The 13,538-nt window shown below is 43.6% G+C and overlaps 1 protein-coding gene across 1 annotated transcript in view; it reads left to right on the top strand.

The window, feature by feature from the left end:
- The first annotated feature begins 2,788 nt into the window (after positions 1 to 2,788).
- The window catches only part of FCHSD2 (FCH and double SH3 domains 2), a 318,404-nt gene continuing 307,654 nt past the window's right edge, over positions 2,789 to 13,538 (top strand). Inside the window, exons 1-2 of the mRNA XM_055320838.1 lie at positions 2,789 to 3,142; positions 4,895 to 4,992. Of these exons, the coding sequence (XP_055176813.1) occupies positions 3,122 to 3,142; positions 4,895 to 4,992 (119 nt within the window). The 5' untranslated portion in view covers positions 2,789 to 3,121. The remainder of the gene's footprint in view (positions 3,143 to 4,894; positions 4,993 to 13,538) is intronic.

Raw genomic sequence — 13,538 nt, 5'->3', positions numbered from 1 at the left:
CACTGAGCCTCCAGTTCCTCATTTGTAAAATGAAGAAAATAACACTCTCATGGGATTATAGTGAAGATAAGCTCAGAAAAGTAAGGCAAAAGTTTGGGTTCTGGGAAAGGCACTTAGTAAATGTTCAACATATTTAAAACAAACAAACAAACAAACAAACAAACACATTTTTGAAAAAGCAGTTAGCAGGTCATCTGGTACTGCCCCTTAGCTTTTTAAAAAAATTTAAATTCAATTAATTAACATATAATGTATTATGAGTTTCAGAGGTAGAGATCAGTGATTCACCAGGCCCTTTTTATCATACCTCCAAAGGAAATCATCCTAGAAAGTCTATGCCTTCCTGGCTCAAAATAATAGTAAATTAGGTGGAGGATGTCCTCCTAAACCCACAAAATAGAACCCCAGGGTGTACTTCATCTGTGAAGAGCCTACTAAGTTCCTGGCTCATTCACTTACTTTATTCCACAGCTGGGGACCAGAATCTGGAGAAGGCCCAGCATATCAGTGGTAGAGGCTGGATCCCAAATCTCCCAACATCTAGCAGTTTTACCTAGTCCTCACTTCCAGGAAAAGGAGGCGAAGGGTGGATGATCTCTGGGCCAGACTAGTTCTGCCCAGGACAAAGATCCAGCAAATCTTTGTTAAGCACCTTCTGCATGATGCTGCATCTGGACAAGCATTTTTACCCCTCCTCGACTAGCATAGTGTCATTCATGGAATGGCTGGTCTGGAACTCAGCCTTGCTGAAGTCTGAGGAGGATTATCTTGCTAACCTCTTTATCCTCAGTGTCTGACACAAGGCTTGGCACAAAGCAGGATCTTAGCAAATATCTTTTGAATGAATGATGAATCTGTAAGCACTTATTGAGTGCTATGTACCAGGCCCTGTGGCAGAAGAAATTTTATTTAATGCAACAAGCCTGCAGGGTTGGTATTATATCCCCATTTTACAAATGAGAAAATAAAGGCTGAAAGCAGTGAAACTGACTAGCTCAAGGCCTCTCAATTAATCGGTACTGGAGCTGAGATTGGAGCCCAGCCTGGCTACCTCTGGCTTGGGCTCTCGCTGCTGCCCCACAGGGCAGCTGAGCATCCACCCACCTGTTCCATTGCCGCAGGCCTTCCCTGATAGTGATTGAGGACTCTGGTGAAGGGCCCACTTTTGAATTGCCTCAAGGAAACCAGAAAAAGCGAGCCTGATCTCTTAGTTCCCTCACAATCTGACTCATGCATAATTGCGATTCTATCACCTTCCTGTGTGAACGACCTGGATTCAAGTTCCTCTTCCCAATTTCTGACTACTTGTGGGGCCTTGGCATATTTGCCTGGGTCTCTCCAGGCCTCACTCACTTTCCTCTTTTGCCTAATGACACTTCTGAGAACAGGTGTCTGGGACCCCAAATTCTGATAAAAGCGTGGGGCGATCTAGTTCACCTCCACACATCCATGTGGCTCCAGAGGAGGTTATTTTCATTCTTCTAAGGACCCCAAGGGAAGCTGATACCCCTATCCCCAGATGGTCTGGACAGGACAGAAACATGGGTGGTGGCGGCTGCCTGGATGAACAGCCTCATTGGCAGATGAGGAAGGCAGAGCTCCCCCAGCCAGTCAGAGGCAGAGTGGACTGACACCCAGGGGTCCTGGCTCCCAGACAAGAGCTTCCCCCATTGCTCTGCTGCCTCCTCTAGTTTTTTTCCTCATGGTTATCATCTGCACCCAAAGAACCCTTCGTGACCCAGAGATTCCAGTCTTGCTCTGTGACCTACAGAAAGTCTCCCATCTTCTCTGGGCACTTAGCCTCCCCATCTGTGAACTGGGGATCCCGGTCTTAACGAGTCCGTCCTCTTTGACTTGAGTGCCTTGTAGCAGGGAGCCGTTTTCTTCTTGGCAGGGCAACCAGACGTCCCTCGGCCGCCTCCGCGCCAGTCAGGCACCTGTGGCCGGCTGAGAACTCGTCGATGCTCGCCCCCTCAAGGCTTGCCTGTCCGGCCGGCGCATTCGCTCGCCGGAGAGGGGTGTCTGAAGACCGCAAATAAGTAAAAAACGGAACTCTCCTACCGCCACAGGCATGCTACCCTCCGCGCCGGAGGGAAGGCTTCACTCCGAGCGTCGTCTCCCTACACACGCATCCAGAGAAATCCTGCAGCCCAAACACACGCACACGCACACACAGCGACACACCGCAGCCCAAACGCCGGCGGGAGGTGGGGGCGGCTGGTGCGCGTGCGTCGGCGCAGCGCCCTCTCCCGCCCACGTGCGCGGCCCCGATCAGAGGCGCGCGCTCGGCCGGCTGGCGGGAAAGCGCGCGTGAAGCCCCCGGCTGCCTCTCAGTGTGGGGGAGGGAGGACAGGAGGCGTTTGGAACGTGCCACTATCGGAGACGCGCGGGGGGATTTCCGTGCTCCGCTAGCGTTTCTACCCCTCCTATTCGCCGAGCGATCCGTTAGTTCCCCCCCACCGCTGCCCCGCCGAGATCCGAAGCCCCGCGCCGCGGCCACGCTCCCTCCCGGCAGCGTGGCCCGGCCCCTCGAACCCCTGCTCTGGACTGAGTCGTCCCCTCCGCCGCCGGAGCGGGGCGCTGCGCCACACGGTGGGGCCGGAAATTCCCGCGGCCGGAGTGGAGGAGCCGAAGCTGAGAGCGCGGCACCGCCTTCCACCTCCCCGGGCCGGGCGGGGGCGTTGGGCCCAGCGAGGGCTGGGCTGCCTGAGTGGGGGCGGGGGGCCGCGTCTGCTGGGAGCTGCTGCGCCGGCGGGCGGGGAGCGGGACGACGCTGCTGCGGGAGAGCCGCTCGGCGAGCAGAGAGACCCTGCGCCCCGGCTCCCGGGCCCCCGCCCCCTCGCGGTCTCCGCCTCCTTCCCTCACACACCCCCCGGGCCGCCCGAGCCTCAGGCCTTCCCGGCGCTCCTCCTCCTTCTCTTCACACTCGCCCTCCGACCCGGGTCCTCCAGCGCCCGCCGGCCTGGCCTTGCTCCCTGCCGGGAGAGTCCTTATTCTCAGGCTCTCCACACACACACACACGGGCGCGCGCGCGCTTGCCGGGCCGCCCCTCCTTAGGCCCCCCATCTCCTCGTCCTAGCTGACGCCGCCGTCGGGGGAGGATTGATGTCCCTTCAGCATCATGCAGCCGCCGCCGAGGAAGGTGAGGGTGCAGCTGGGGGGCTTTGGGGGTGTGGGAGGGTTGCGTGCAAGGGGCGCGGCTGGGGCGCCCCCTCCCCCTTTTCGCAAGGGGCCGTGACCGCCGTCGCCTCGGGCTTGTCAACGAGTTGCCGCCGGCTTTAGCAGGGGGCCACGCGAATGAGGTTTCTTTCCGACGAAGGGGCGGCCCAGGCTCGTCCCCTCCACCGCTTGGGAGACCCCCAACATTTCACAAGAGTTTCGGGCGTGCATTTGTGTGTGCGCGCGCGCATGGCTGTGCTGCTCTCGCTGCAAAGTGCATTCTCGGGGCTGCACCGAGGGGAGGCGGGGAGCCCCTGCAGCTTTGCAGTGCCTGTGCCTGTGTGATTGTTTAGTCTGCGCCAGGTTTGAACCCTCCAGCTGCTTGTCGCCACCCTCGGCCATTTGATAATTTTCAGGGAATTTGTTTCTAGCCCAGCCGTAAGGTTCGGCCTGCTTTTCCCACGGGGCGGCCGAAAAGAAGTTGGATAAGTCACCGCCCCCCACCCCAGGGGAAAACAAGAAATTAAGCCTTTCTCCACCCGCACCCCCCCCATCCTGCCCCGCCCCTCCAGCTAGGGGGTCGGGAGGCGGTGGTGCGGGCCCGGGAGAGCGAGAACCGGGCAGTGCGTGGCGTGTGCACCGCGATCTGGGCTTGGGGTGGGAGTGACGGGTGCTCTCGGCGTGTCAGCAGCTTCCCCCTCGCCCTTCAGGAACTGTTTCACTGCCCTCTTCTCCGGCGTTCCCAAGGACTGAGGCTGTGTCCTTGTCGTTTTAATCCTGCAGATGGTTACTGAGTGTCTACTCTGGGCACTGGGTGGAGAAGGCTGTTCTGCCCTCCCCTCGTGGGCAAACATTTGCTGAATGCCTAACTCGCTCGTGTCTGCTTCTTCTTTCTCTCTTTCTTAATCCGGGTTTCTCCAGTTAAGTGACTCTTTTTTTCTTTCACACATGTACCCCCACCCCTCCGGGTTAGCCCGGCCCCGCGGGCGGCGGGGATTCCAGGCCCCACTGTACCCTGGAACCCTGGGGTCCGGGCCTGGCTACCGAGGCACTGGACAGCTTGCATTTGCTGTTCTGTTTGAAGTGGAGTCGCCACGGGGACCGGCTTGCTGGGTGGTTTAAAAGCACTGCATATGCTGGAAGGTCACTTTTGCTTTCTCCTTTGTGAGAAAGAGATTGTGATTTGATGCGCTGTCAGCGAGTTGGCATCATCCTGAGACAGTGTGCTTTCTCGCAGCCATTATGGAATAATTTCTGTAGTCAATTTATGCATATAATTTCGTGATTGTGTAAATTTTGATCATTAGGTATTAAGCATTCTTCTACATTCTTCTACTCACTTCTGCCATCTATACTCAGCTCACCTCTCTTGGTTAAAATCTTTGAATCTTTTTTGGAAGAAATAGAAAACAGACTCTTAAAACTCTTAAGACCTACTACATATGTACTGAGCTTGTGCTTGAGAGGGAATGACTGGCAGTTTATTTTGCATTGCTTTAATCTGTAATTTTTATGCTCTTTTACTTTCATTTAACCTCTTTCAGCATATTTGGCTAGATTTCTCAGTAAGTGTCCTCAGTAAACATATTAGGTGGGTAATAATGGATTTATGGCCTTTAGGGGAGAAGGGAGCAAGAGGTATTATATATTTTAACAAGTATTAAGTATTTTGCTTGAGTAATTACTTTGTTGTTAAAGTTGCAGTAAGGCCTTCATAATATATGGTATATTTTAGGTGAAAGTTACACAAGAACTGAAAAACACTCAAGTTGAGCAGATGACAAAACTTCAAGCCAAACATCAAGCAGAATGTGATTTGCTTGAAGATATGAGGTAAGGTTATAGTGAGAACTTTTATATCTTTGTTTCAAAGAACCATTGAGTTACCAAGCCCCAGGAACTGATGATGGAATTTCCTTTTGGATTTCCTGCTTTAAGGCTGTTAGAGCTTTGACTCAGCTAGAAATTATAACTGGAACTAACGCAATACAAACTTTTTTTTTCCTTTAGTGGTGGAACCTATAGCCTACATATACTATCATGAAAACACAAGGGTCTTAAAAGTTTATTAGTTAAAGTAAAATCATTGAAGTAGAATTCTGATTTAAATAATCTTTCCACTGAGTTGTAACACTTACTGACCTTAATGATTTCACATAGATTTTTAAACTGACGCCTCTGGTTAATGGTTAATATCTGAGGGGGGGGGGAGGTGGGGTGGTGAGCCCGTCAACCTCAGATGATTGCACACTAGCACTATTTGTTACAACATGACAAATACAGTTTTGTCTTTGAACATTAAACTTAGTGCAAAATTTGTTTATCATATTTTATCATTAAAGTTACCTGTATTCATAATCAAGATAACTTTGAATAGGTAAGCCATCTTGCCAGCATTGTGAAAATCGGTATCTTTATAGAGGGAAGCATGACTCATTTTACTGAAAGAGATACCACTGTTTTAATGATGCTGTAATACAAATTGACAGGTCAACAAACATATTTTTGTAAAGGATAGAAGATAATTTGCATGTTGAAACAGAGCGGTTACAATTCTTAATTTCTCTTTAGTAACGCATTTATCAAATTGGAATTGGGTCTGTAAGCTTTATTAGTTGCTTATTTTTCCTGGTGCATAACATCATGTGGATTTCATGAAAAATATGAACGGTGTGTTGTTATAATAATATTATGTGTTTGGATAGCTGAATTGTTTGGAGCCCAAAGATTTTAAAGAGTTCCTTTTTTCCTGTCCCATATTTAATTTAGGTATTATTTGTGACTATTTCTACTGTCTAGGGTTTCTAACTAGGGCATATAAATTAGTCTTAATCCAAACTTGGATAAACCAAGATCATTGTGTTCTCACTGGGAAGTATTCTGTTTTAATTCTGCATTTGTTTCTTTTTTTCATGTGGTCACGGGAATTTTTAGACTTCAGTAATTCCTGTGTAAAATACCTGAAACTCTTCATGTGGTTAAAAATTCAAAGTTTTAAACATCTATTAAGTGAAGTAGGGTATTTTAGTAGCGATCTCTAAATGAAGAAAGTAATAAATTTTCAGAAGCAGTTTAGAAAGGCCAAATTAATGTTTAAATGAAGATTCTCTGTGGGGATGGAAGGCTAGTGGTCATTAAGTCCTGTGATTACATCTTCTGAAGACTTCCTGTTTGCATTCTTTTCTTTTTTTCCCCTATTGCCTATACCTCTGTACAGGAGCCTATGGTCAAGTAGAGGGACACAGAATCACTGCCAAGTTGATATAGGTTGTTCTGCTGTTGTTTAGTTGTTTGTATTATCGCTGACCCCATCACATTGCTCTTGCGTTACTGCAATAATATCCCAACTATTGCAGCGGTGTTCTCCTATCTTCTGTCCCCCAGTATCTTCTTGTAAGTCTGCCTTCCACATTGTCACCAGTTAACTTTCTAAAAACATTGTTTATTATATACTGAGTTCTCTGTGGCCTTCTAGATAAAGACTACACACCTTATGACCCTCTGCAACCTTGCCACAAGCTTCCTTTCCTGACATAATTACTGCCATTTCATGCTTATTCATCCTTCCTTCTTATTCCCCTTGCCCTGACCACTCAGGACTTCTGGTTATCTAAATGTGCTTTGTACATTCATGCCTTTATACGCGCTCTTCTCTTTGCTCGTTGGTACCTTTATTCCCACTTTTTCACCTGGCAATTCTGGTTGCCACTAAGTTTGCAAGTTTGTTGTTCTTTGTGATCTCAGAGGATTTTGATTTTACACATGATTCTTGTTTCCCCCCTCGTGAATTCCTTAAAGTCAGGGGCTAAGTCTTAATTCATTTCTTTGTACCCTTTGTTTTGGCTGGCAGAATTGTTAAATGAATGTAACTGGTTATATTTAAATGCACTTTACTTGTTTTTAGGTGAAATGTGTTATTCCTCTGTTTGTAGGGGGCTAGAGTGGTGTCTGTTAGGCTTGTGTGATACTTTGATTCATGTGGGCACTTTATTTTATTTTTTTTAAGCTTTTATTTATTTATTCATAGAGACACACAGAGAGAGAGAGAGAGAGAGAGAGAGGCAGAGACACAGGCAGAACGAGAAGCAGGCACCAAGCAGAGAGCCTGACGTGGGACTTGATCCAGGGTCTCCAGGATCACACCCTGGGCTGCAGGCGGCGCTAAACCGCTGTGCCACCGGGGCTGCCCCATGTGGGCGCTTTAAAACATACTGTGCTATTTGAATTTGAGTATATCTACGTTTACATATGATATGTAAATACAGAGATTGTTGGTGTTCTGAGAATTAATTATTTTTTTCAAAGATATGTGTTCTTTTATGTTAAATTATTGGACTGAATCCCTTTACTCCTATGTAATTGTGAGCAGAATACAATATTACCTCCTAAAAAGTGAGTTTAGGTTTCTTATTTGCTTTCTTTTTTTTTTTCCCCCAATGATAGTTGAAAATTGCATACTCCTGGTATTCATAATAACTTTAGTTGCTTGAGGACGCAGGTGGTCTGGCTTTTCTGGTTTGTCCTAGCAAGTAGAATGACATTTTAAAAATTCATTGGAAGTCTCTGAACTTGAGTTTTTAACATAACATAGTTATGTTTTAAAAGATTTTGCTTGCTGCTTTTCCTTTGGGGTGTCTGTGTGTGTGTGTGTGTGTGTGTGTGTGTGTTTTAAGCAATCTTTATCCCCATCTGGTACTTGAACTTACAGCCTAGCAATCAAGATTTTTTTTTTTAAAGATTTTATTTATTCATGAGAGACACAGACACAGAGAGAGGCAGAGACACAGGGAGAGGGAAAAGCAGGCCCCACACAGGGAGCCCGATGTGGGATTCGATCCCGGGACTCCAAGATCGCGCCCTGGGCCAAAGGCAGGTGCCAAAATGCTGAGCCACCCAGGGATCCCGAGATCAAGATTTTCATGCTATGCCTTCTGAGCCAGCCAGGCGCCTCTCTGCTTTTGTTTTTGAGGCTCCCATCACTCTCCTCCCCCAAAACCTACAAATTGTAGTCCTTTTCACCGATGCCCTGACCAGTATTATGCTCATTTTAAGTTAGTATGAATTCACTCCAAAAAAAAAAAAATGCAAGTGGCTTTTTGTAATATAAAGAAATTACTAGTAGAGAAAAAATTTTATGACTTTAGAAAGAGTGAAAAAGTAAAAGACCACAATGATTATTAAGCTGTAAGTAAGAGATGTAATAGGAGATGTAGTGTATCAAGCTGTAAATAGGAGAATTTCATGCTGGCTTATGGCTAGTTTCCACTCCCTTCCCCCACTTTTCATCTCCTGGAATTTTGAAGGGAGGAAACCAGTTATGATACAGTATTTTTCCTTTGCTCTCCTCCCCTTCTTCAGTTCATTTGTTCCAGGGATGTATTTGGAAGCTGTTGTGTTGGGAGTAAAATATGAGAAGGAAAGATAACTCATTTGTTGTTAATCAGGGACATTCCATGCTTTGGGGATATTTTATACTGAAGTGTTTCCTGTTGACTTTTGCTGTCTGCAGTAGACAGGCAAACTTTACTTTCTTTTTAGTTTATTATTATTATTTTTTCCCTTTGCTTTCTAAGGCCACTTATAAGTAAATTTCTAAATACTACAGCCTATGTATTATTTATTAATATTACATAGATAGTGTTGTTTGTTTTTAAGATGTACTAAGTAGAGTCAATAAAGAAAGTTTGCAAGGACCTTGAATATAAAGAACTACTTTCTTAGCAGACATGTTTAGGTAATTATATAATATGGAAAAATCATAGAATTTCAGAGTCAGTTGAACACTGTCATATTTGTCAATGAAAATGGAAACTGAGGCACAGTGAGATGAAGTGAATCATATTGAGAAAAAATGCTAAGCTATTTCTGTAATTTCTAGACAAGTGCACTATCCTCTCTGTCTATATTTCCCAAGCTTTTAATCAAGGAAACCATCATAAGTCCCATTTCTTGAAACATTTTGCCTATCAAAAAGTACATATTAACTAATAATTTGTTTTCTTATATTTTATTTTTCATACATCAAGCTGTTAATCAGCTTTGAGTCAGTATTTTAAAACTACTAACATGAGTCTAGACAAAGGCAAAGATACTTGAAACTACCTCAGAGAAGGCTGAGTGGATGGTTTCTCACAGATGCTCTGAAAAATGGGAACTGGCTCAAGAAGCACCTGTCCTTTCTTTGTAGACACCTGGAGGTCTAGTGACCTCAAGTGAGGAATTACTGTACTAAATGTTACCTTTCCTAAACTGTAGGTTTGTGGGACTTGCTGGGGATTGGATTCTTGTCTGTTTATGGATGCTCTGAGAATTTTTTCATTGTCTCAGAGACTGTTAGGTGTAGAAGGGAACCTTTGAAGTAATCTGGTCTAGACTGTTTTAAAAAAGTTTTACTGAGATATAATTCACATACCATACAATTAACCTACTTAAAGTTTTTTAGTATATTCATGGGGTTTTATAATCATCACCACTTTAACTTAAGAACATTTTTGCTCCTCCAAAAAGAAACTGTACTTATTAGCAGTCACTTTCCATAATTTTCTCCAGCCTTAAGCAATTACTTTCTTTCTCTATAGAAATGAAATTTGTAAGAATGGAATCATAAAATGTGTGGTTTTCTGTGACTGGCTTTTACTTAGCTTAATGTTTTCAAGGTTTATCCATGTTATAGCATCAGTACTTCATTCCTTTTCATTGGTACATAATACTCTGTCGGATGGATATCCTATCACATTTTATTAATCCACTTATCAGTTGATGGACTTTTTGGCTATTGTGAATAATATTCCTTTGAACATTCATGTATGAATTTTTGTGTGGACTTATGTTTTCATTTATCTTGAGTATAAACCTGGTAGTGAAATTGCTGGGTTATATGGTTACTCTGTTTAATTTTTGAGGAACTTTCAAGTTAATATCCAAAGTGGCTGCACCATTTTATATTTCCACTAGCAGTCATGTTATGAAGGTTTCAGTTTCTCTACTTTGTTGCTAATGCTTGTTACTGTCTGTCTTTGATTATAGCCATCACAGTGGGTGTGAAGTGGTATCGTTGTTGTGGCTTTTATTTGCATTTTTATAATAGTCTGTGCTATTGAGTATTTTTTCATGTGCTTATTAGGCATTTGGAGACCTGTCTATTCAGATCCTGTGACCATTTTTTAATTGGGTTATTTGTCTTATTGCATTATGAGAAGTCTTTATATGTATGTGTATATATATGTTATTTTATTTGCAAATATATGTAACATTTGCAATATTTTTCTCACTCTTGAAGAGTCATCTGAAGTGATTCAGACATGCATTAAATTTTGAGAGTTACTGAAGTGTGGTAGAAAGAATAAGAATAAGGACTTCGAAGGTAGACCAGAGATTGAAACCCAACTCTGCCACTTATTAGTTGGGTAATCTTGGACAAGTTACTAAGGTTCTGTGAGCCTCATATTTCATTTATGTAAAACAAGGTTAATGCTTGCCTTTTTGCTTTTCTGTAAAAGTTAAATGAGATAAGTGAAATGCTGAGCATGGTAGATCTTCAGTATTGGTAGGTGCTATTGTTAATAGAAATTGGAGCCTGGGAAGCATGTTGTCTAATTCAAGGTAACAGTGGAGATTATTGTGTTTCATTAATTCTAAGAAGCACATTTTTTTTTTTTTTTACATTCTTCCGAAATTCACATACATCTTATAGTTGCTTTTGGCTTTGATGTGTAGTTGTCAGTGTCTCTTTATGTGTAGAACTTGAAGAAACGATTTGGCAGGCTTGAAAGAAAATCCCAGAGATAATGGTTGGAATACAAATGTTGGGTCATCTGGGCTTTTGATGGCACAGAGGATGATATAATGTGGAAAGATAAAGGTATCAGTGATTGATTTAAAAATTGATTCAGAAGAGCTTGACTCCTGAGTGTGACCAGTTTATGCATCAATTTATCTTTTTAAAAATTATGAATGAGTAATATATCCTAAAGATCTGACTAAAAAAGTTTAAAAGCATGTTTTTAATAAGTATGAATAAAAACTGTAAGTGATAGGGTATTGTATCAATTTAGTTGGCAGCATTTTTTCTTAGTGGAACATGATGTGTCTTGGAATCAGTGTTGTTTTTTTTTTTTAAGATTTTATTTATTTATTCCTGAGAGACACAGAGAGAAAGAGAAAGAGAGAGAGAGAGGCAGAGACACAGGCAGAGGGAGAAGCAGGCATCATGCAGGAAGCCCAATGCAGGATTGGATCCTGGGACTCCAGGACCACACGCTGGGAGGAAGGCAGGTGCCAAACTGCTGAGCCACCCAGGGATCCCCAGTGTTGTTTTTGATATGATAAAAACTGGAAGTAGCTGATCAGATACTGGACTGAGGTCTTTTTTTATTCATTCGAAAATTGTATTACTTCTCAATTCACTTTTTTAATTTTCTTTTTTTTTTAATTTTCAAATTTTTTTGTTTGTTTGTTTAGAGGAGGAGGGAATGGGGGGTAGAGGTAGAGGGAGAGAGAAAATTAGTTTAGTTTCAGAGGTAGAATTCAGTGATTCATCAGTCTTATACCCACTGCTCGTTATATCATGTGCCCTCTTTAATGTCCATTACCCGGTTACCTTGTCCCATCACCTTCCTCCCCTCCAGCCACCCTCAGTTTGTTTCCAATTATTAAGAGTCTCTTGTGGTTTGAGGAGAGAGAGAATCATAAGCATGCTCCATGCCCAGTGTGGATCCTGACTTGGGGCTTGATCTCCCTGAGATCATTACCTGAACTGAAATCAAGAGTCAGATGCTTAAATTGACTGAGCCACCCAGGTGCCCTTCTCAATTCAGTGTTCTTTAAAATGAGAACTTAAGGGATCCCTTGGTGGCTCAGCAGTATAGAATGATGTCCTCATCTTAAACCCTGCCTTCGGCCCAGGGCGTGATCCTGGAGTCCTGGGATTGAATCCTACATCAGGCTCCCTGTATGGAGCCTGCTTCTCCCTCTGCCTGTGTCTCTGCCTCTCTCTCTGTCTCTCTCTCTGTGTCTCTCATGAATAAATAAAATCTTAAAAAAAAATGAGAACTTAAAAATGATGTAAACATGAGGGGGAGAATTTTTAAAAATAGGTCTGCATGGAAAAAAATCAAGTAGGACCATACTTAACATTTCTTTGAATGAGAGGGGAAAAAAAAAAAGATTACCTGATTTTAAAATGAAAAGATAGGGGATCCCTGGGTGGCTCCGCCGTTTGGTGCCTGCCTTTGGCTCAGGGCGTGATCCTGGAGTCCCGGATCGAGTCCCGGATCGAGTCCCACATCGGGTTCCCTGCATGGAGCCTGCTTCTCCCTCTGCCTGTGTCTCTGCCTCTCCTCTCTCTCTCTCTCTCCTCTCATGAATAAATAAATAAAATCTTAAAAAAAATAAAATGAAAAGATAAAATGGAACTTTAACTGACTAAATGAATTTACATTTTAAATATAGACGTCCACAGTTCTGGAGGGGAGATTAAGAGTAGGAGGTACAAACTAGGCAGAAGAGGAAATAGGGAAATACTGTTTGAGAGAATCTGTTTACTAAAACTTTTTGTCACAGATCACTGCTTACTTGAAAGAGTCACTTTTAACAATACCTTTTCCTATTGCTATTTAATGGTTTATGAGCTCATAAGGCATTGTTCATAGATTCTTATCTGCTCCTAAAATACGAAGATTTCAGTCTGGATGGGATGGCTTTTGCAACCCAATGTAGGAGAAGTTGTTTTATGATTTATAGATTTGAAAACAGAGGATACTTTCGTGAGCCAGATGAAGTTGAACTAAGGCTTGCTTAGTAACCCAAGTTACCCACCACTTGGGTTAAGAATAGAAATGTTGAAAGAATTTTTGTGTGCATTTTTAAAATTTGGTCTTTTAAAGCATACCCAATATATAAATAAGAGAAATGGTGAAGGTGATCTGTGTGGTAGGATAGCTGTGATATGTTAGAATGAGCACTAGCTTAGAGGCATACTACCTGGGTATGAATCGTAGTCTTAATCTCTTATTAACTGTGTGACTTTTTAAAAAAGATTTTATTTATTTATTCATGAGACACACACAGAGAGAGATAGAGAAAGAGAGAGAGAGAGAGAGAGAGAGAGAGAGAGAGGCAGAGACACAGGCAGAGGGAGAGGCAGGCTCCATGCATGCAGGTAGCCCCATGCAGGACTTGACCTGGGTCTCCAGGATCAGGCCCTGGGCTGAAGGTGGCGCTAAACCGCTGAGCCACCAGGGCTGCCCTAACTGTGTGACTTTGGCCCTAAATCACCACAGGTCACTTAAACTTCTCTGAGCCTCATGTATCTTATCTGTAAAATGGTAATAATTATGATATCTAATGGGATTATTTTGATAATTGAAACAAAGTAATGC

This window comes from Nyctereutes procyonoides, unplaced genomic scaffold, assembly GCF_905146905.1.
Source record: "Nyctereutes procyonoides isolate TBG_1078 unplaced genomic scaffold, NYPRO_anot_genome, whole genome shotgun sequence".
Classification (NCBI taxonomy): Eukaryota; Metazoa; Chordata; class Mammalia; order Carnivora; family Canidae; genus Nyctereutes; species Nyctereutes procyonoides.
The sequence above is the reverse complement of the archived record's forward strand: the minus strand, read 5'-3'. Positions and strand labels throughout refer to the sequence as shown.